Source organism: Oncorhynchus gorbuscha, unplaced genomic scaffold (genome assembly GCF_021184085.1).
Source record: "Oncorhynchus gorbuscha isolate QuinsamMale2020 ecotype Even-year unplaced genomic scaffold, OgorEven_v1.0 Un_scaffold_1852, whole genome shotgun sequence".
NCBI lineage: Eukaryota > Metazoa > Chordata > Actinopteri > Salmoniformes > Salmonidae > Oncorhynchus > Oncorhynchus gorbuscha.
In genome coordinates, this window is record NW_025746517.1 from 80923 (window position 1) to 105254 (window position 24332).

The 24332-nt window shown below is 43.1% G+C and overlaps 1 protein-coding gene across 1 annotated transcript in view; it reads right to left on the minus strand.

The window, feature by feature from the left end:
- Positions 1 to 20634, minus strand: part of LOC124024433 (aminopeptidase N-like) — a 79179-nt gene extending 58545 nt beyond the window's left edge. Inside the window, exons 1-3 of the mRNA XM_046338326.1 lie at positions 19887 to 20634; positions 13271 to 13413; positions 11687 to 11829 (exon numbers count right to left, since the gene is read on the minus strand). Of these exons, the coding sequence (XP_046194282.1) occupies positions 11687 to 11829; positions 13271 to 13413; positions 19887 to 20497 (897 nt within the window). The 5' untranslated portion in view covers positions 20498 to 20634. The remainder of the gene's footprint in view (positions 1 to 11686; positions 11830 to 13270; positions 13414 to 19886) is intronic.
- Positions 20635 to 24332: the final 3698 nt, after the last annotated feature.

Below are 24332 nucleotides of genomic sequence, written 5' to 3' on the forward strand. Positions count from 1 at the left end.
TAACCACAGCAGTATCAGTCATCACTACAGTCTAACCACAGCAGTATCAGTCATCACTACAGTTCAACCACAGCAGCATCAGTCATCACTACAGTCTAACCACAGCAGTATCAGTCATCACTACAGTCTAACCACAGCAGTATCAGTCATCACTACAGTTTAACCACAGCAGTATCAGTCATCACTACAGTCTAACCACAGCAGTATCAGTCATCACTACAGTCTAACCACAGCAGCATCAGTCATCACTACAGTCTAACCACAGCAGTAGCAGTCATCACTACAGTCTAACCACAGCAGTATCAGTCATCACTACAATCTAACCACAGCAGTATCAGTCATCACTACAGTTTAACCACAGCAGTATCAGTCATCACTACAGTTTAACCACAGCAGTATCAGTCATCACTACAGTCTAACCACAGCAGTATCAGTCATCACTACAGTTTAACCACAGCAGTATCAGTCATCACTACAGTCTAACCACAGCACTCAGTCATCACTACAGTTTAACCACAGCAGCATCAGTCATCACTACAGTCTAACCATAGCAGCATCAGTCATCACTACAGTTTAACCACAGCAGTATCAGTCATGAATCTGAATGAGAGGAAACTGTAGCACCCTATTACCTACAGTTGAAGTCGGAAGTTTACATACACTTAGGTTGGAGTCATTAAAACTCGTTTTTCAACCACTCCACAAATAAATTGTTAACAAACTATAGTTTTGACAAGTCGGTTAGGACATCTACTTTGTGCCTGACACAAGTCATATTTCCAACAATTGTTTACAGACATATTATTTCACTGTATCACAATTCCCTTGGGTCAGTTTATATACACTAAGTTGAATGTGTCTTTAAACAACTTGGAAAATTCCAAGAAATTGACATAATTTGAGTCAATTGGAGGTGTACCTGTGAATGTATTTCAAGGCCTACCTTCAAACTCAGTGCCTCTTTGTTTGACATCATGGGAAAATCAAAAGAAATCAGCTAAGACCTCAGAAAATAAATTGTAGACCTCCACAAGTCTGGTTCATCCTTGGGAGCAATTTCCAAATGCCTGAAGGTACCACGTTCATCTGTACAAACAATAGTACGCAAGTATAAACACCATGGGACCAAGCAGCCGTCCTACCGCTCAGGAAGGAGACACATTCTGTCTCCTAGAGATGAACGTACTTTGGTGTGAAAAGTGTAAATCAATCCCAGAACAACAGCAAAGGACCTTGTGAAGATTCTGGAGGAAGCAGGTACAAAAGTATCTATATCCACAGTAAAACGAGTCCAGAAAAGAAAAGCCAGACTACGGTTTGCAACTGCACATGGGGACAAAGATCGTACTTTTTGAAGAAATGTCCTCTGGTCTGATGAAACAAAAATAGAACTGTTTGGCCATAATGACCATCATTATGTTTGGAGGAAAAAGGGGGAGGCTTGCGAGCCGAAGAACACCATCCCAACCATGAAACACAGGGGTGGCATCATCATGTTGTGGGATGCTTTGCTGCTGGAGGGACTGGTGCACTTCACAAAATAGATGGCATCATGAGGCGGGGAAAAGTATGTGGATATATTGAAGCAAAATCTCAAGACATCAGTCAGGAAGTTAAAGCTTGGTCACAAATGGGTCTTCCAAATTAACAATGACCCCAAACATACTTCCAAAGTTGTGACAAAATGGCTTAAGGACAACAAAGTCAAGGCATTGGAGTGGCCATCACAAATCCCTGACCTCAATCCTATAGAACATTTGTGGTCAGAACTGAAAAAGTGTGTGCGATCAAGGAGCCCTACAAACCTGACTCAGTTACACTAGCTCTGTCAGGAGGAATGGGCCAAAATTCACCCAACTTAATGTGGGAAGCTTGTGGAAGGCTCCCCGAAACGTTTGACCCAAGCTAAACAACTATAAGGCAATGCTACCAAATACTAATTGAGTGTATGTGAACTTCTGACCCACTGGGAATGTGATGAAAGATATAAAAGCTGAAATAAATCATTCTCTCTACTATTATTCTAACATGTCACATTCTTAAAATAAAGTGGTGATCCTAACTGACCTAAGACAGGGAATGTTTACTAGGATTAAATGTCAGTAATTGTGAAAAACTTTAAATGTATTTGGCTAAGGTGTATGTAAACTTCTGACTTCAACTGTATATAGTGCACTGATATGGACCAAATTCCTATGTGGTGTACTATATAGGGAATAACCAGAGTGATATGTGGTGTACTATATAGGGAATAACCGGAGTGATATGTGGTGTACTTTATAGGGAATAACCGGAGTCCTCTGTGGTGTACTATATAGGGAATAACCGGAGTGATATGTGGTGTACTATATAGGGAATAACCAGAGTGATATGTGGTGTACTATATAGGGAATAACCAGAGTCCTCTTTGGTGTACTTTATAGGGAATAACCAGAGTCCTCTGTGGTGTACTATATAGGGAATAACCAGAGTGATATGTGGTGTACTATATAGGGAATAACCAGAGTGATATGTGGTGTACTATATAGGGAATAACCAGAGTCCTCTGTGGTGTACTATATAGGGAATAACCGGAGTGATATGTGGTGTACTTTATAGGGAATAACCAGAGTGATATGTGGTGTACTATATAGGGAATAACCAGAGTCCTCTGTGGTGTACTATATAGGGAATAACCAGAGTCCTCTGTGGTGTACTATACAGGGAATAACCAGAGTCCTCTGTGGTGTACTTTATAGGGAATAACTGGAGTGATATGTGGTGTACTTTATAGGGAATAACCAGAGTCCTCTGTGGTGTACTATATAGGGAATAACCAGAGTCCTCTGTGGTGTACTATATAGGGAATAACCAGAGTGATATGTGGTGTACTTTATAGGGAATAACCAGAGTCCTCTGTGGTGTACTATATAGGGAATAACCAGAGTGATATGTGGTGTACTATACAGGGAATAACCAGAGTGATATGTGGTGTACTTTATAGGGAATAACTGGAATGATATGTGGTGTACTATATAGGGAATAACCAGAGTCCTCTGTGGTGTACTATACAGGGAATAACCAGAGTCCTCTGTGGTGTACTATATAGGGAATAACCAGAGTGATATGTGGTGTACTTTATAGGGAATAACTGGAGTGATATGTGGTGTACTATATAGGGAATAACCAGAGTCCTCTGTGGTGTACTATACAGGGAATAACCAGAGTCCTCTGTGGTGTACTATATAGGGAATAACCAGAGTGATATGTGGTGTACTTTATAGGGAATAACTGGAGTGATATGTGGTGTACTATATAGGGAATAACCAGAGTCCTCTGTGGTGTACTATACAGGGAATAACCAGAGTCCTCTGTGGTGTACTATATAGGGAATAACCAGAGTGATATGTGGTGTACTATATAGGGAATAACCAGAGTGATATGTGGTGTACTTTATAGGGAATAACCAGAGTCCTCTGTGGTGTACTATACAGGGAATAACCAGAGTCCTCTGTGGTGTACTATATAGGGAATAACCAGAGTGATATGTGGTGTACTATATAGGGAATAACCAGAGTGATATGTGGTGTACTATATAGGGAATAACCAGAGTGATATGTGGTGTACTATATAGGGAATAACCAGAGTCCTCTGTGGTGTACTATACAGGGAATAACCAGAGTCCTCTGTGGTGTACTAAATAGGGAATAACCAGAGTGATATGTGGTGTACTATATAGGGAATAACCAGAGTGATATGTGGTGTACTATATAGGGAATAACCAGAGTGATATGTGGTGTACTATATAGGGAATAACCAGAGTGATATGTGGTGTACTTTATAGGGAATAACCAGAGTGATATGTGGTGTACTATATAGGGAATAACCAGAGTGATATGTGGTGTACTATATAGGGAATAACCAGAGTGATATGTTGTGTCCTATATAGGGAATAACCAGAGTGATATGTTGTGTACTATATAGGGAATAACCAGAGTCCTCTTTGGTGTACTTTATAGGGAATAACCAGAGTCCTCTGTGGTGTACTATATAGGGAATAACCAGAGTGATATGTGGTGTACTATATAGGGAATAACCAGAGTGATATGTGGTGTACTATATAGGGAATAACCAGAGTCCTCTGTGGTGTACTATATAGGGAATAACCGGAGTGATATGTGGTGTACTTTATAGGGAATAACCAGAGTGATATGTGGTGTACTATATAGGGAATAACCAGAGTCCTCTGTGGTGTACTATATAGGGAATAACCAGAGTCCTCTGTGGTGTACTATACAGGGAATAACCAGAGTCCTCTGTGGTGTACTTTATAGGGAATAACTGGAGTGATATGTGGTGTACTTTATAGGGAATAACCAGAGTCCTCTGTGGTGTACTATATAGGGAATAACCAGAGTCCTCTGTGGTGTACTATATAGGGAATAACCAGAGTGATATGTGGTGTACTTTATAGGGAATAACCAGAGTCCTCTGTGGTGTACTATATAGGGAATAACCAGAGTGATATGTGGTGTACTATACAGGGAATAACCAGAGTGATATGTGGTGTACTTTATAGGGAATAACTGGAATGATATGTGGTGTACTATATAGGGAATAACCAGAGTCCTCTGTGGTGTACTATACAGGGAATAACCAGAGTCCTCTGTGGTGTACTATATAGGGAATAACCAGAGTGATATGTGGTGTACTTTATAGGGAATAACTGGAGTGATATGTGGTGTACTATATAGGGAATAACCAGAGTCCTCTGTGGTGTACTATACAGGGAATAACCAGAGTCCTCTGTGGTGTACTATATAGGGAATAACCAGAGTGATATGTGGTGTACTTTATAGGGAATAACTGGAGTGATATGTGGTGTACTATATAGGGAATAACCAGAGTCCTCTGTGGTGTACTATACAGGGAATAACCAGAGTCCTCTGTGGTGTACTATATAGGGAATAACCAGAGTGATATGTGGTGTACTATATAGGGAATAACCAGAGTGATATGTGGTGTACTTTATAGGGAATAACCAGAGTCCTCTGTGGTGTACTATACAGGGAATAACCAGAGTCCTCTGTGGTGTACTATATAGGGAATAACCAGAGTGATATGTGGTGTACTATATAGGGAATAACCAGAGTGATATGTGGTGTACTATATAGGGAATAACCAGAGTGATATGTGGTGTACTATATAGGGAATAACCAGAGTCCTCTGTGGTGTACTATACAGGGAATAACCAGAGTCCTCTGTGGTGTACTAAATAGGGAATAACCAGAGTGATATGTGGTGTACTATATAGGGAATAACCAGAGTGATATGTGGTGTACTATATAGGGAATAACCAGAGTGATATGTGGTGTACTATATAGGGAATAACCAGAGTGATATGTGGTGTACTTTATAGGGAATAACCAGAGTGATATGTGGTGTACTATATAGGGAATAACCAGAGTGATATGTGGTGTACTATATAGGGAATAACCAGAGTGATATGTTGTGTCCTATATAGGGAATAACCAGAGTGATATGTGGTGTACTATATAGGGAATAACCAGAGTCCTCTGTGGTGTACTTTATAGGGAATAACCAGAGTCCTCTGTGGTGTACTTTATAGGGAATAACCAAAGTCCTCTGTGGTGTACTATATAGGGAATACCCAGAGTGATATGTGGTGTACTATATAGGGAATAACCAGAGTCCTCTGTGGTGTACTATATAGGGAATAACCAGAGTCCTTTGTGGTGTACTATATAGGGAATAACCAAAGTCATCTGTGGTGTACTATATAGGGAATAACCAGAGTCCTCTGAGGTGTACTTTATAGGGAATAACCAGAGTGATATGTTGTGTACTATATAGGGAATAACCAGAGTGATATGTGGTGTACTATATAGGGAATAACCAGAGTCCTCTGTGGTGTACTATATAGGGAATAACCAGAGTCCTCTGTGGTGTACTATATAGGGAATAACCAGAGTGATATGTGGTGTACTTTATAGGGAATAACCAGAGTCCTCTGTGGTGTACTATATAGGGAATAACCAGAGTGATATGTGGTGTACTATATAGGGAATAACCAGAGTGATATGTGGTGTACTTTATAGGGAATAACCAGAGTCCTCTGTGGTGTACTATACAGGGAATAACCAGAGTCCTCTGTGGTGTACTATATAGGGAATAACCAGAGTGATATGTGGTGTACTATATAGGGAATAACCAGAGTGATATGTGGTGTACTATATAGGGAATAACCAGAGTGATATGTGGTGTACTATATAGAGAATAACCAGAGTGATATGTGGTGTACTATATAGGGAATAACCAGAGTGATATGTGGTGTACTATATAGGGAATAACCAGAGTCCTCTGTGGTGTACTATACAGGGAATAACCAGAGTCCTCTGTGGTGTACTATATAGGGAATAACCAGAGTGATATGTGGTGTACTATATAGGGAATAACCAGAGTGATATGTGGTGTACTATATAGGGAATAACCAGAGTGATATGTGGTGTACTATATAGGGAATAACCAGAGTGATATGTGGTGTACTATATAGGGAATAACCAGAGTGATATGTGGTGTACTATATAGGGAATAACCAGAGTCCTCTGTGGTGTACTATATAGGGAATAACCAGAGTCCTCTGTGGTGTACTATATAGGGAATAACCAGAGTGATATGTGGTGTACTTTATAGGGAATAACCAGAGTCCTCTGTGGTGTACTATATAGGAAATAACCAGAGTGATATGTGGTGTACTTTATAGGGAATAACTGGAGTGATATGTGGTGTACTATATAAGGAATAACCAGAGTCCTCTGTGGTGTACTATACAGGGAATAACCAGATTCCTCTGTGGTGTACTATATAGGGAATAACCAGAGTGATATGTGGTGTACTTTATAGGGAATAACCAGAGTCCTCTGTGGTGTACTATATAGGAAATAACCAGAGTGATATGTGGTGTACTTTATAGGGAATAACTGGAGTGATATGTGGTGTACTATATAGGGAATAACCAGAGTCCTCTGTGGTGTACTATACAGGGAATAACCAGAGTCCTCTGTGGTGTACTATATAGGGAATAACCAGAGTGATATGTGGTGTACTATATAGGGAATAACCAGAGTGATATGTGGTGTACTTTATAGGGAATAACCAGAGTCCTCTGTGGTGTACTATACAGGGAATAACCAGAGTCCTCTGTGGTGTACTATATAGGGAATAACCAGAGTGATATGTGGTGTACTATATAGGGAATAACCAGAGTGATATGTGGTGTACTATATAGGGAATAACCAGAGTGATATGTGGTGTACTATATAGAGAATAACCAGAGTGATATGTGGTGTACTATATAGGGAATAACCAGAGTGATATGTGGTGTACTATATAGGGAATAACCAGAGTCCTCTGTGGTGTACTATACAGGGAATAACCAGAGTCCTCTGTGGTGTACTATATAGGGAATAACCAGAGTGATATGTGGTGTACTTTATAGGGAATAACCAGAGTCCTCTGTGGTGTACTATATAGGAAATAACCAGAGTGATATGTGGTGTACTTTATAGGGAATAACTGGAGTGATATGTGGTGTACTATATAGGGAATAACCAGAGTCCTCTGTGGTGTACTATACAGGGAATAACCAGAGTCCTCTGTGGTGTACTATATAGGGAATAACCAGAGTGATATGTGGTGTACTTTATAGGGAATAACTGGAGTGATATGTGGTGTACTATATAGGGAATAACCAGAGTCCTCTGTGGTGTACTATACAGGGAATAACCAGAGTCCTCTGTGGTGTACTATATAGGGAATAACCAGAGTGATATGTGGTGTACTTTATAGGGAATAACCAGAGTGATATGTGGTGTACTATATAGGGAATAACCAGAGTGATATGTGGTGTACTATATAGGGAATAACCAGAGTGATATGTGGTGTACTATATAGGGAATAACCAGAGTCCTCTGTGGTGTACTATATAGGGAATAACCAGAGTCCTCTGTGGTGTACTATATAGGGAATAACCAGAGTGATATGTGGTGTACTTTATAGGGAATAACCAGAGTCCTCTGTGGTGTACTATATAGGAAATAACCAGAGTGATATGTGGTGTACTTTATAGGGAATAACTGGAGTGATATGTGGTGTACTATATAAGGAATAACCAGAGTCCTCTGTGGTGTACTATACAGGGAATAACCAGATTCCTCTGTGGTGTACTATATAGGGAATAACCAGAGTGATATGTGGTGTACTTTATAGGGAATAACCAGAGTCCTCTGTGGTGTACTATATAGGAAATAACCAGAGTGATATGTGGTGTACTTTATAGGGAATAACTGGAGTGATATGTGGTGTACTATATAGGGAATAACCAGAGTCCTCTGTGGTGTACTATACAGGGAATAACCAGAGTCCTCTGTGGTGTACTATATAGGGAATAACCAGAGTGATATGTGGTGTACTATATAGGGAATAACCAGAGTGATATGTGGTGTACTTTATAGGGAATAACCAGAGTCCTCTGTGGTGTACTATACAGGGAATAACCAGAGTCCTCTGTGGTGTACTATATAGGGAATAACCAGAGTGATATGTGGTGTACTATATAGGGAATAACCAGAGTGATATGTGGTGTACTATATAGGGAATAACCAGAGTGATATGTGGTGTACTATATAGAGAATAACCAGAGTGATATGTGGTGTACTATATAGGGAATAACCAGAGTGATATGTGGTGTACTATATAGGGAATAACCAGAGTCCTCTGTGGTGTACTATACAGGGAATAACCAGAGTCCTCTGTGGTGTACTATATAGGGAATAACCAGAGTGATATGTGGTGTACTTTATAGGGAATAACCAGAGTCCTCTGTGGTGTACTATATAGGAAATAACCAGAGTGATATGTGGTGTACTTTATAGGGAATAACTGGAGTGATATGTGGTGTACTATATAGGGAATAACCAGAGTCCTCTGTGGTGTACTATACAGGGAATAACCAGAGTCCTCTGTGGTGTACTATATAGGGAATAACCAGAGTGATATGTGGTGTACTTTATAGGGAATAACTGGAGTGATATGTGGTGTACTATATAGGGAATAACCAGAGTCCTCTGTGGTGTACTATACAGGGAATAACCAGAGTCCTCTGTGGTGTACTATATAGGGAATAACCAGAGTGATATGTGGTGTACTTTATAGGGAATAACCAGAGTCCTCTGTGGTGTACTATATAGGAAATAACCAGAGTGATATGTGGTGTACTTTATAGGGAATAACTGGAGTGATATGTGGTGTACTATATAGGGAATAACCAGAGTCCTCTGTGGTGTACTATACAGGGAATAACCAGAGTCCTCTGTGGTGTACTATATAGGGAATAACCAGAGTGATATGTGGTGTACTATATAGGGAATAACCAGAGTGATATGTGGTGTACTTTATAGGGAATAACCAGAGTCCTCTGTGGTGTACTATACAGGGAATAACCAGAGTCCTCTGTGGTGTACTATATAGGGAATAACCAGAGTGATATGTGGTGTACTATATAGGGAATAACCAGAGTGATATGTGGTGTACTATATAGGGAATAACCAGAGTCCTCTGTGGTGTACTTTATAGGGAATAACCAGAGTCCTCTGTGGTGTACTTTATAGGGAATAACCAAAGTCATCTGTGGTGTACTATATAGGGAATACCCAGAGTGATATGTGGTGTACTATATAGGGAATAACCAGAGTCCTCTGTGGTGTACTATATAGGGAATAACCAGAGTCCTTTGTGGTGTACTATATAGGGAATAACCAAAGTCATCTGTGGTGTACTATATAGGGAATAACCAGAGTCCTCTGAGGTGTACTTTATAGGGAATAGCCAGAGTGATATGTTGTGTACTATATAGGGAATAACCAGAGTGATATGTGGTGTACTATATAGGGAATAACCAGAGTCCTCTTTGGTGTACTATATAGGGAATAACCAGAGTCCTCTGTGGTGTACTATATAGGGAATAACCAGAGTGATATGTGGTGTACTTTATAGGGAATAACCAGAGTCCTCTGTGGTGTACTATATAGGAAATAACCAGAGTGATATGTGGTGTACTTTATAGGGAATAACTGGAGTGATATGTGGTGTACTATATAGGGAATAACCAGAGTCCTCTGTGGTGTACTATACAGGGAATAACCAGAGTCCTCTGTGGTGTACTATATAGGGAATAACCAGAGTGATATGTGGTGTACTATATAGGGAATAACCAGAGTGATATGTGGTGTACTATATAGGGAATAACCAGAGTCCTCTGTGGTGTACTATATAGGGAATAACCAGAGTGATATGTGGTGTACTATATAGGGAATAACCAGAGTGATATGTGGTGTACTTTATAGGGAATAACTGGAGTGATATGTGGTGTACTATATAGGGAATAACCAGAGTCCTCTGTGGTGTACTATACAGGGAATAACCAGAGTCCTCTGTGGTGTACTATATAGGGAATAACCAGAGTGATATGTGGTGTACTATATAGGGAATAACCAGAGTGATATGTGGTGTACTTTATAGGGAATAACCAGAGTCCTCTGTGGTGTACTATACAGGGAATAACCAGAGTCCTCTGTGGTGTACTATATAGGGAATAACCAGAGTGATATGTGGTGTACTATATAGGGAATAACCAGAGTGATATGTGGTGTACTATATAGGGAATAACCAGAGTGATATGTGGTGTACTATATAGAGAATAACCAGAGTGATATGTGGTGTACTATATAGGGAATAACCAGAGTGATATGTGGTGTACTATATAGGGAATAACCAGAGTCCTCTGTGGTGTACTATACAGGGAATAACCAGAGTCCTCTGTGGTGTACTATATAGGGAATAACCAGAGTGATATGTGGTGTACTATATAGGGAATAACCAGAGTGATATGTGGTGTACTATATAGGGAATAACCAGAGTGATATGTGGTGTACTTTATAGGGAATAACCAGAGTGATATGTGGTGTACTATATAGGGAATAACCAGAGTGATATGTGGTGTACTATATAGGGAATAACCAGAGTGATATGTTGTGTACTATATAGGGAATAACCAGAGTGATATGTGGTGTACTATATAGGGAATAACCAGAGTCCTCTGTGGTGTACTTTATAGGGAATAACCAGAGTCCTCTGTGGTGTACTTTATAGGGAATAACCAAAGTCCTCTGTGGTGTACTATATAGGGAATACCCAGAGTGATATGTGGTGTACTATATAGGGAATAACAGAGTCCTCTGTGGTGTACTATATAGGGAATAACCAGAGTCCTTTGTGGTGTACTATATAGGGAATAACCAAAGTCCTCTGTGGTGTACTATATAGGGAATAACCAGAGTCCTCTGAGGTGTACTTTATAGGGAATAACCAGAGTGATATGTTGTGTACTATATAGGGAATAACCAGAGTGATATGTGGTGTACTATATGGGGAATAACCAGAGTCCTCTGTGGTGTACTATATAGGGAATAACCAGAGTGATATGTGGTGTACTATATAGGGAATAACCAGAGTCCTCTGTGGTGTACTATATAGGGAATAACCAGAGTGATATGTGGTGTACTATATAGGGAATAACCAGAGTGATATGTGGTGTACTATATAGGCACTCTGTGGTGGATTGAATTACCAAAACATTGTTGTTCTCTATCGATCCAGTGATATGATCGAAGTCACTGACGATAAATGCCAGGAGGTATGTTGACATTCTTTTAGTGGGCTCAAATCTGGTGATGGTGACTTCAGTGCTGTCTATGGTGCTGTTGACGGTCTCTAAAACATTGGAGAGAGAGAAGAGAAGGAAGGAAAAGAGAGGGGTGAGAGAAGAGCAGTGACAGATAGAGAGAAAAAGAGAGACAGAGGGAGAGACGAGAAGAGCAACGAGAGAGAGAGAGAAAGAGAGAGGGAGAGAGAGAGAGAGAGAGAGAGAGAGAGAGAGAGAGAGAGAGAGAGAGAGAGAGAGAGAGAGAGAGAGAGAGAGAGAGAGAGAGAGAGAGAGAGAGAGAGAGAGAGAGAGAGAGAGAGAGAGAGAGAGAGAGAGAGAGAGAGAGAGAGAGAGAGAGAGAGAGAGAGAGAGAGAGAGAGAGAGAGAGAGAGAGAGAGAGAGAGGGGGAGAAAGAGAGAGAGAGGGGAGATAGAGAGAGAGATAGAGAGAGAGATAGAGAGAGAGAGACAGAGAGAGAGAGAGAGAGAGAGAGAGAGAGAGAGAGAGAGAGAGAGAGAGAGAGAGAGAGAGAGAGAGAGAGACAGAGAGAGAGAGAGAGAGAGGGGGAGAGAGAGAGAGAGAGAGAGAGAGAGAGAGAGAGAGAGAGAGAGAGAGAGAGAGAGAGAGAGAGAGAGAGAGAGAGAGAGAGAGAGAGGAGAGCAGAGAGAGTGAGGGAGAGATAAAGAGAGGGAGAGAGGGAAGAGCAGAGACAGAGAAAGAGGGAGAGAGGGAGTGAGAGAGGGAGAGATAAAAAGAGAGAGAGAGAGAGAGAGAGAGAGAGAGAGAGAGAGAGAGAGAGAGAGAGAGAGAGAGAGAGAGAGAGAGATAAAGAGAGAGAGAGAGAGAGAGAGAGAGAGAGAGAGAGAGAGAGAGAGAGAGAGAGAGAGAGAGAGAGAGAGAGAGGAGAGCAGATAGAGGGTGAGGGAGAGAGGCAGAGGGAGAAAGAGAGAGAGAGAAAGGGAGAGTGTTATGTTACCAGACATGAACCATTAACAGCATTCTGTAGTTGATTTTCTCATTACATGTTGTCAAGCGTACTCATTCTTTCTGAGATGTCTTCAACTCCCCAGTCCATGTATAGTAGGGCTGTACATATCAATAACAAGGCTTCAGCCATGTTCTCCACCCTTCTGCCAAAGCTTGCACTTCCACTCCAGGACTGAAAAGCCTTGAGATTGAAATAAGCATTGGCTGGAGGTATTTCCACCATTGTCTGGAGGTATTTCCACCATTGGCTGGAGATATTCCCACCATTGGCTGGAGGTATTTCCACCATTGTCTGGAGGTATTCCCACCATTGGCTGGAGGTATTCCCACCATTGGCTGGAGGTATTCCCACCATTGGCTGGAGGTATTCCCACCATTGGCTGGAGGTATTCCCACCATTGGCTGGAGGTATTTCCACCATTGTTAAATCCATGACAGGAAGCGTATCAGTGAACACTTTTGGGAAAGGGTGGAGAATGGTGAGGTAGCCCAAAGAGGGTAGTGTATAGGCTGTGAACTAACCAACGTCCCGGCCGTTGGACAGAGCTACAGTTCCTCGTTGGTGGATGAGCGTTATGTGGAAGACGGCCTTCATGACAGGTTCATCAAAACAGGGGAAGGCTTTCCTGGCGAACGTAGCCTGCATCTGAGACGTGGCTACAACTCTGGAAACAGATCAGATTCAATATCATGTTACAGGATGAAAAGAACTGTTCAGGCTACTGAGAGGATTCATACAAACCAGGAGTCTACTGTATGTATCAAATCAAATGTATTTATATAGCCCGTCTTACATCAGCTGATATGCTGTATTTAGTATCATCCAGGGGTCTACTGTATCTAGTATCAGAGAGGAAGGACCAGGGGTCTACTGTATCTAGTATCATCCAGGGGTCTACTGTATCTAGTATCATCCAGGGGTCTACTGTATCTAGTATCAGAGAGGAAGGACCAGGGGTCTACTGTATCTAGTATCATCCAGGGGTCTACTGTATCTAGTATCATCCAGGGTCTACTGTATCTAGTATCATCCAGGGGTCTACTGTATCTAGTATCATCCAGGGGTCTACTGTATCTAGTATCATCCAGGGGTCTACTGTATCTAGTATCATCCAGGGGTCTACTGTATCTAGTATCAGAGAGGAAGGACCAGGGGTCTACTGTATCTAGTATCATCCAGGGGTCTACTGTATCTAGTATCATCCAGGGGTCTACTGTATCTAGTATCATCCAGGGGTCTACTGTATCTAGTATCATCCAGGGGTCTACTGTATCTAGTATCATCCAGGGGTCTACTGTATCTAGTATCATCCAGGGGTCTACTGTATCTAGTATCATCCAGGGTCTACTGTATCTAGTAGTCAGGTTTCAAGACTAGTCATTCAACTGAGACTGCTCTCCTCTGTATCACGGAGGCGCTCCGCACTGCTAAAGCTAACTCTCTCTCCTCTGCTCTCATCCTTCTAGATCTATCGGCTGCCTTCGATACTGTGAACCATCAGATCCTCCTCTCCACCCTCTCCGAGTTGGGCATCTCCGGCGCGGCCCACGCTTGGATTGCGTCCTACCTGACAGGTCGCTCCTACCAGGTGGCCTGGCGAGAATCTGTCTCCTCACCACGCGCTCTCACCACTGGTGTCCCCCAGGGCTCTGTTCTAGGCCCTCTCCTATTCTCGCTATACACCAAGTCACTTGGCTCTGTCATAACCTCACATGGTCTCTCCTATCATTGCTATGCAGACGACACACAATTAATCATCTCCTTTCCCCCTTCTGATGACCAGGTGGCGAATCGCATCTCTGCATGTCTGGCAGACATATCAGTGTGGATGACGGATCACCACCTCAAGCTGAACCTCGGCAAGACGGAGCTGCTCTCCCTCCCGGGGAAGGACTGCCCGTTCCATGATCTCGCCATCACGGTGGACAACTCCATTGTGTCCTCCTCCAAGAGCGCTAAGAACCTTGGCGTGATCCTGGACAACACCCTGTCATTCTCAACCAACATCAAGGCGGTGGCCCGTTCCTGTAGGTTCATGCTCTACAACATCCGCAGAGTACGACCCTGCCTCACACAGGAATCGGCGCAGGTCCTAATCCGGGCACTTGTCATCTCCCGTCTGGACTACTGCAACTTGCTGTTGGCTGGGCTCCCTGCCTGTGCCATTAAACCCCTTCAACTCATCCAGAACGCCGCAGCCCGTCTGGTGTTCAACCTTCCCAAGTTCTCTCACGTCACCCCGCTCCTCCGTTCTCTCCACTGGCTTCCAGTTGAAGCTCGCATCCGCTACAAGACCATGGTGCTTGCCTACGGAGCTGTGAGGGGAACGGCACCTCAGTACCTCCAGGCTCTGATCAGGCCCTACACCCAAACAAGGGTACTGCATTCATCCACCTCTGGCCTGCTCGCCTCCCTACCACTGAGGAAGTACAGCTCCCGCTCAGCCCAGTCAAAACTGTTCGCTGCTCTGGCCCCCCAATGGTGGAACAAACTCCCTCACGACGCCAGGACAGCGGAGTCAATCACCACCTTCCGGAGACACCTGAAACCCCACCTCTTTAAGGAATACCTAGGATAGGATAAGTAATCCCTCTCACCCCCCTTTAAGATTTAGATGCACTATTGTAAAGTGACTGTTCCACTGGATGTCATAAGGTGAATGCACCAATTTGTAAGTCGCTCTGGATAAGAGCGTCTGCTAAATGACTTAAATGTAATGTAAATATAGTATCATCCAGGGGTCTACTGTATCTAGTATCAGAGAGGAAGGACCAGGGGTCTACTGTATCTAGTATCATCCAGGGGTCTACTGTATCTAGTATCATCCAGGGGTCTACTGTATCTAGTATCATCCAGGGGTCTACTGTATCTAGTAGCATCCAGGGGTCTACTGTATCTAGTATCATCCAGGGGTCTACTGTATCTAGTATCATCCAGGGGTCTACTGTATCTAGTATCATCCAGGGGTCTACTGTATCTAGTATCATCCAGGGTCTACTGTATCTAGTATCAGAGAGGAAGGACCAGGGGTCTACTGTATCTAGTAGCATCCAGGGGTCTACTGTATCTAGTATCATCCAGGGGTCTACTGTATCTAGTATTATCCAGGGGTCTACTGTGTCTAGTATCAGAGAGGAAGGACCAGGGGTCTACTGTATCTAGTATCATCCAGGGGTCTACTGTATCTAGTATCATCCAGGGGTCTACTGTATCTAGTATCATCCAGGGGTCTACTGTATCTAGTATCAGAGAGGAAGGACCAGGGGTCTACTGTATCTAGTATCATCCAGGGGTCTACTGTATCTAGTATCATCCAGGGGTCTACTGTATCTAGTATCATCCAGGGGTCTACTGTATCTAGTATCATCCAGGGGTCTACTGTATCTAGTATCATCCAGGGGTCTACTGTATCTAGTATCATCCAGGGGTCTACTGTATCCAGTATCAGAGAGGAAGGACCAGGGGTCTACTGTATCTAGTATCATCCATGGGTCTACTGTATCTAGTATCAGAGAGGAAGGACCAGGGGTCTACTGTATCTAGTATCATCCAGGGGTCTACTGTATCTAGTATCATCCAGGGGTCTACTGTATCTAGTATCATCCAGGGGTCTACTGTATCTAGTATCATCCAGGGGTCTACTGTATCTAGTATCAGAGAGGAAGGACCAGGGGTCTACTGTATCTAGTATCATCCAGGGGTCTACTGTATCTAGTATCATCCAGGGGTCTACTGTGTCTAGTATCATCCAGGGGTCTACTGTATCTAGTATCATCCAGGGGTCTACTGTATCTAGTATCAGAGAGGAAGGACCAGGGGTCTACTGTATCTAGTATCAGAGAGGAAGGACCAGGGGTCTACTGTATCTAGTATCATCCAGGGGTCTACTGTATCTAGTATCATCCAGGGGTCTACTGTATCTAGTATTATCCAGGGGTCTACTGTGTCTAGTATCAGAGAGGAAGGACCAGGGGTCTACTGTATCTAGTAGCATCCAGGGGTCTACTGTATCTAGTATCATCCAGGGGTCTACTGTATCCAGTATCATCCAGGGGTCTACTGTATCTAGTATTATCCAGGGGTCTACTGTATCTAGTATCATCCAGGGGTCTACTGTATCTAGTATCATCCAGGGGTCTACTGTATCTAGTATCATCCAGGGGTCTACTGTATCTAGTATCATCCAGGGTCTACTGTATCTAGTATTATCCAGGGGTCTACTGTATCTAGTATCATCCAGGGGTCTACTGTATCTAGTATCATCCAGGGGTCTACTGTATCTAGTATCATCCAGGGGTCTACTGTATCTAGTATTATCCAGGGGTCTACTGTGTCTAGTATCAGAGAGGAAGGACCAGGGGTCTACTGTATCTAGTATCATCCAGGGGTCTACTGTATCTAGTATCATCCAGGGGTCTACTGTATCTAGTATCATCCAGGGGTCTACTGTATCTAGTATCAGAGAGGAAGGACCAGGGGTCTACTGTATCTAGTATCATCCAGGGGTCTACTGTATCTAGTATCATCCAGGGGTCTACTGTATCTAGTATCATCCAGGGGTCTACTGTATCTAGTATCATCCAGGGGTCTACTGTATCTAGTATCATCCAGGGGTCTACTGTATCTAGTATCATCCAGGGGTCTACTGTATCCAGTATCAGAGAGGAAGGACCAGGGGTCTACTGTATCTAGTATCATCCATGGGTCTACTGTATCTAGTATCAGAGAGGAAGGACCAGGGGTCTACTGTATCTAGTATCATCCAGGGGTCTACTGTATCTAGTATCATCCAGGGGTCTACTGTATCTAGTATCATCCAGGGGTCTACTGTATCTAGTATCATCCAGGGGTCTACTGTATCTAGTATCAGAGAGGAAGGACCAGGGGTCTACTGTATCTAGTATCATCCAGGGGTCTACTGTATCTAGTATCATCCAGGGGTCTACTGTATCTAGTATCATCCAGGGGTCTACTGTGTCTAGTATCATCCAGGGGTCTACTGTATCTAGTATCATCCAGGGGTCTACTGTATCTAGTATCAGAGAGGAAGGACCAGGGGTCTACTGTATCTAGTATCAGAGAGGAAGGACCAGGGGTCTACTGTATCTAGTATCATCCAGGGGTCTACTGTATCTAGTATCATCCAGGGGTCTACTGTATCTAGTATTATCCAGGGGTCTACTGTGTCTAGTATCAGAGAGGAAGGACCAGGGGTCTACTGTATCTAGTAGCATCCAGGGGTCTACTGTATCTAGTATCATCCAGGGGTCTACTGTATCCAGTATCATCCAGGGGTCTACTGTATCTAGTATTATCCAGGGGTCTACTGTATCTAGTATCATCCAGGGGTCTACTGTATCTAGTATCATCCAGGGGTCTACTGTATCTAGTATCATCCAGGGGTCTACTGTATCTAGTATCATCCAGGGGTCTACTGTATCTAGTATTATCCAGGGGTCTACTGTATCTAGTATCATCCAGGGGTCTACTGTATCTAGTATCATCCAGGGGTCTACTGTATCTAGTATCATCCAGGGGTCTACTGTATCTAGTATTATCCAGGGGTCTACTGTGTCTAGTATCAGAGAGGAAGGACCAGGGGTCTACTGTATCTAGTATCATCCAGGGGTCTACTGTATCTAGTATCATCCAGGGGTCTACTGTATCTAGTATCATCCAGGGGTCTACTGTGTCTAGTATCATCCAGGGGTCTACTGTATCTAGTATTATCCAGGGGTCTACTGTGTCTAGTATCAGAGAGGAAGGACCAGGGGTCTACTGTATCTAGTATCATCCAGGGGTCTACTGTATCTAGTATCATCCAGGGGTCTACTGTATCTAGTATCATCCAGGGGTCTACTGTATCTAGTATCAGAGAGGAAGGACCAGGGGTCTACTGTATCTAGTATCAGAGAGGAAGGACCAGGGGTCCACTGTATCTAGTATCATCCAGGGGTCTACTGTATCTAGTATCATCCAGGGGTCTACTGTATCTAGTATCATCCAGGGGTCTACTGTATCTAGTATCATCCAGGGGTCTACTGTATCTAGTAGCATCCAGGGGTCTACTGTATCTAGTATCATCCAGGGGTCTACTGTATCTAGTATCATCCAGGGGTCTACCGTATCTAGTATCATCCAGGGGTCTACTGTATCTAGTATCATCCAGGGGTCTACTGTATCTAGTATCATCCATGGGTCTACTGTATCCAGTATCAGAGAGGAAGGACCAGGGGTCTACTGTATCTAGTATCATCCATGGGTCTACTGTATCTAGTATCAGAGAGGAAGGACCAGGGGTCTACTGTATCTAGTATCATCCAGGGGTCTACTGTATATAGTATCATCCAGGGGTCTACTGTATCTAGTATCATCCAGGGGTCTACTGTATCTAGTATCATCCATGGGTCTACTGTATCTAGTATCAGAGAGGAAGGACCAGGGGTCTACTGTATCCAGTATCATCCAGGGGTCTACTGTATCCAGTATCATCCAGGGGTCTACTGTATCTAGTATCATCCAGGGGTCTACTGTATCTAGTATCATCCAGGGGTCTACTGTATCTAGTATCATCCAGGGGTCTACTGTATCTAGTATCATCCAGGGGTCTACTGTATCTAGTATCATCCAGGGGTCTACTGTATCTAGTATCATCCAGGGGTCTACTGTATCCAGTATCAGAGAGGAAGGACCAGGGGTCTACTGTATCTAGTATCATCCAGGGGTCTACTGTATCTAGTATCATCCAGGGGTCTACTGTATCTAGTAGCATCCAGGGGTCTACTGTATCTAGTAGCATCCAGGGGTCTACTGTATCTAGTATCATCCAGGGGTCTACTGTATCTAGTATCATCCAGGGGTCTACTGTATCTAGTATCAGAGAGGAAGGACCAGGGGTCTACTGTATCTAGTATCATCCAGGGGTCTACTGTATCTAGTAGCATCCAGGGGTCTACTGTATCTAGTATCATCCAGGGGTCTACTGTGTCTAGTAGCATCCAGGGGTCTACTGTATCTAGTATCAGAGAGGAAGGACCAGGGGTCTACTGTGTCTAGTATCATCCAGGGGTCTACTGTATCCAGTATCAGAGAGGAAGGACCAGGGGTCTACTGTATCTAGTATCAGTTGGTACTTACTTTTTACCACCATCTTCTGTATATTCACTCCTATAGAATCCTTTCAGGTCATCAGCCAGCTCTCCCTGGAAGTCTGTGGAAAGTCTATAGGACTTCCCAGCAGTTAGCTTCCCATTCAGCTGAATGACCAGGTACTCCGTCTTCACCTGCAGCCAGCTAGTCTTTACGGTGGGAGCAGTCGCTCCATCCAGGCCAGTCAGTCTAGCATGGTGGCCGTTGAGCAGAGTCAAGTTCAGCTTGTTACAGTGGATGATGATCAGATCTGTGTCCTTCTTACACTGGAACACCACAGCTGACTGTCCTGTGAAGATGTAGAGGCCAGTAGAGGCATTGACAACCAGTCGAGGCCAGAGGGTGATGTTGTAGGAGACAGGAGACAGGGAGTCAGGCAGTCTGTAGTGTTCCCAGGGGTCTTTAGGAGTGGAGAGGGTGGAGGAGGTGGTTGGAGAGGCAGTGGTCAACATGGCCACACCATCCACAGGTTTATTCTGGTTCTTGGTCTTTTCTTTATCGTAGACTGCTGCCAGGGCTATGATGATGACCACTGCTACAGCCCCCATCAGAAGACCTGCTAGCCCCATGTTCTTACTGATGTAGAAGCCTTTAGCCATGGATGATGCCTTGCTGGAGGTGGTAACAGGGAGATGGCAGGGCAACCTGTGGTCTCCGGGACTCGGCTAGGCTCTGTCTTTTCACTCCTCTGTCAAAGGATCAACAATTAGCCTGTCTGTGGACCTGTGGTGTTAGTTTAGAGAGACAGAGAGAGAGAGAGAGAGAGAGAGAGAGAGAGAGAGAGAGAGAGAGAGAGAGAGAGAGAGAGAGAGAGAGAGGGAGAGAGAGAGAGAGAGAGAGAAAGAGAGAGAGAGAGAGAGAGAGACAGGGAGAGAGAGAGAGAGAGAAAGTGAACTATTAAAGACTACCAGAACCCACTGGATTCTCCAATTACATTAAATGAACTACAGGACAAAATACAAAGTCTCCAACTCAAAACGGCCTGTGGAGTTGATGGTATCCTAAATGAAATGATAAAACATACAGATCACAAATTCCACATCCAAACTGTTTAACATCATCCTCAGCTCTGGCCTCTTCCCTAATATTTGGAAGTAAGGCTGATCACCCCAATCCACAAAAGTGGAGACAAACTTGACCCCATTAACTACTGTGGGATATGCGTCAACAGCAACCTTGGGAAAATCCTCTGCGTAATCATTAACAGCAGACTCATACATTTCTTCAGCGAAAAAGTGAAAACAATGAGCAAATGTAAAATTGCTTTTTACGAAATTACCGTATGACAGACCACGTATTCACCCTGCACACCCTAATTAACAAACAAATTCAAACATAGGCAAAGACTTATCATGCTTTGTTGATTTCAATAAAGCTTTTGACTCAATTTGGAATAAGGTCCTGCCATACAATTTGATGGAAAGTGTTGTTGGGGGAACAACATTATAAAATGAACGTACACAACAACAACTGTTTGGTTAAAATTGGCAAAAAAACACATTTCTTCCCAAAGGGCCGTGGGGTGAGACAGGGATGCAGCTTGAGCCCCACCCTCTTCAACAAATATATCAATGAATTGGCGTGGGCACTAGAAAAGTCGGCAGCACCCGGCCTCACCCTACTAGAATCTCAAGTCAATTGTCTACTGTTTGCTGATGATCTGGTGCTTCTGTCCCCAACCAAGGAGGGCATACAGCAGCACCTAGATCTTCTGCACAGATTCTGTCAGACCTGGGCCCTGACAGTAAATCACAGTAAGATAACAAATAATTGTGTTCCAGAAAAGGTACAGTCGCCAAGACCACAAATACAAATTCCATCTAGACAACATTGCCCTAGAGCACACAAAAAAACGATATATACCTTGGCCTAAACATCAGCACCACGGGTAACTTCCAAAAAGCTATGAGCGATCTGAGACACAAAGCAAGAAGGGTCTTCTATGCCATCAAAAGGAACATTAAATGTGACATACCAATTAGGATCTGGCTAAAAATAATTGAATGAGTTAAATAACTGTCCTTTATGAGGTGTGGGGTCTGGGGTCCGCTCACCAATCAAGAATTCACTAAATGTGACAAACACCAAATTGAGAGACTGCATGCAGAATTCTACAAAAATATCCTGTATTATAAATGTACAACGTAAAACATCAAATAATGCAGAGCAGAATTAGGCAGATACCAGCTATCAAAATCTGTAAAAAAGCTGTTAATTCTACAACCACCTAAAAGGAAACGATTCCCAAACCTTCCGTAACAAAGCCACCACCTACAGAGAGATGAACCTGGAGAAGAGTCCCCTAAGCAAGCTGGTCCTGGGGCTCAGTTCACAAACACAAACAGACCCCACAGAGCCCCAGGACAGCAACACAATAAGACCCAACCAAATCATGAGAAAACAAAAAGATCATTACTTGACACATTACAAAGAATTTACAAAACAAAAGGAGAAAACAAGAATGCTATTTGACCCTAAACAGAGTACACCGTGATAGAATACCTGACTATCTCAGATTACACAGACCCATAAACACTGGCATTTGAAATGTCTATATTCTTTTGGAACTTTAGTGAGTATAATGTTCACTGATAATTTGTTATTGTTTATTTCACTTTTTGTTTATCTATTTCACTTGCTTTGGCAGTGTTAACATATGATTCCCATGCTAATAAAGCCCCTTCAATTGAAATTGAATTGAGAGAGATCACACCAATCAATAAAAATGTAGACAAATTTGACTTAAATAATTTGAGGAATTTGCATGAACAGCAACTTGGGGAAAATTCTCTGCAGTATCATAAATAGCAGACTACATAATTGTCTTAATGAACACAACGTCCTACGCAGACGCCAGATTGGATTTGTAGAAACCGATGGTACGACAGACCACATTTCCACCCTCCACACTAACTGATCCAGATTGGATTTGTAGAAACCGATGGTACAGCAGACCACATTTCCACCCTCCACACTAACTGATCCAGATTGGATTTGTAGAAACCGATGGTACAACAGACCACATTTCCACCCTCCACACTAACTGACAAACAAACCAAAACAAAGGCACAATCTACACGTGATCTGTACATTTACATTTACATTTAAGTCATTTAGCAGACGCTCTTATCCAGAGCGACTTACAGACCTGTAATGTGTATTACTGTGATCATTACATTTACATTTAAGTCATTTAGCAGACGCTCTTATCCAGAGCGACTTACAGACCTGTAATGTGATCAGACCTGTAATGTGTATTACTGTGATCATTACATTTACATTTAAGTCATTTAGCAGACGCTCTTATCCAGAGCGACTTAGACTTTGAATACTTTGACTTTGAAGAATTTGATTCAATTTGGCACAAGGCTCTTTTTATAAACTAACAGAAAGTGGTATTGGAGGGAAAACATATGTTATTAAATCAATGTACACTAAAAACAAATGTGTGGTTCAAATTGGCAACAAGCAAACAGACTTCTTCCCTCAGGGAAGTGGAGTGAAACAGGGCTGCGCAATATGTCCAACACTATTTAAGATCGACATTTTGAGGCGGCAGGGTAGCCTAGTGATTATAGTGTTGGGCCAGTAACCAAAAGGTTGCTAGATCAAATCCCCGAGCTGACAAAGTAAAAATCTGTCGTTCTGCCCCTGAAAAAGGCAGTTAACTGTTCCTAGGCCGTCATTGAAAATAATCATTTGATCTTAACTGACTTGCCTAGTTAAATAAAGGTTAAACATAAAATAAAAATTGTGAAACAGAAGACTGTCACCTGGTATCACCCTACACAACCCTGAAATCAAGTGTCCGTTGTAGACAGATGACCTGGTGCTGCTGTCTCCCACTAAGGAGGGTCTGTCAGACCTGGGCTCTGAACGTTAATCTAAAAATAAAAAAATGTTCCAGAAATCAGGATTAGAAAAATAAATTATATTTGGACACAGTTCTATTAGAACACACAAACTACACGTATGTAGGACTAAATATCAGCAACACAGGTAGCTTTCACATGGCTGTGAACGAGCTGAGAGAAAGCAAGAAGAGCATAATTTGTCTGTCTGCATGGAGAGTCTCCTCAATGAATGGGGAACAGCTGCATTTTCCTATTCAGGAAAACAAGAGCAAAAGAGAGAGTGGGAGGAGCGTCACAGAGTGGGAGGGGCGTCAGAGTGGGAGGGGCGTCACAGAGTGGGAGGATCGTCACAGAGTGGGAGGATCGTCACAGAGTGGGAGGATCGTCACAGAGTGGGAGGATCTTCACAGAGTGGGAGGATCTTCAGAGTGGGAGGGGCGTCACAGAGTGGGAGGGGCGTCACAGAGTGGGAGGTGTGTCACAGAGTGGGAGGGGCATCGCAGAGTGGGAGGGGCATCACAGAGTGGGAGGATCTTCACAGAGTGGGGGGCGTCACATAACGAATTTACCAAATGGGACA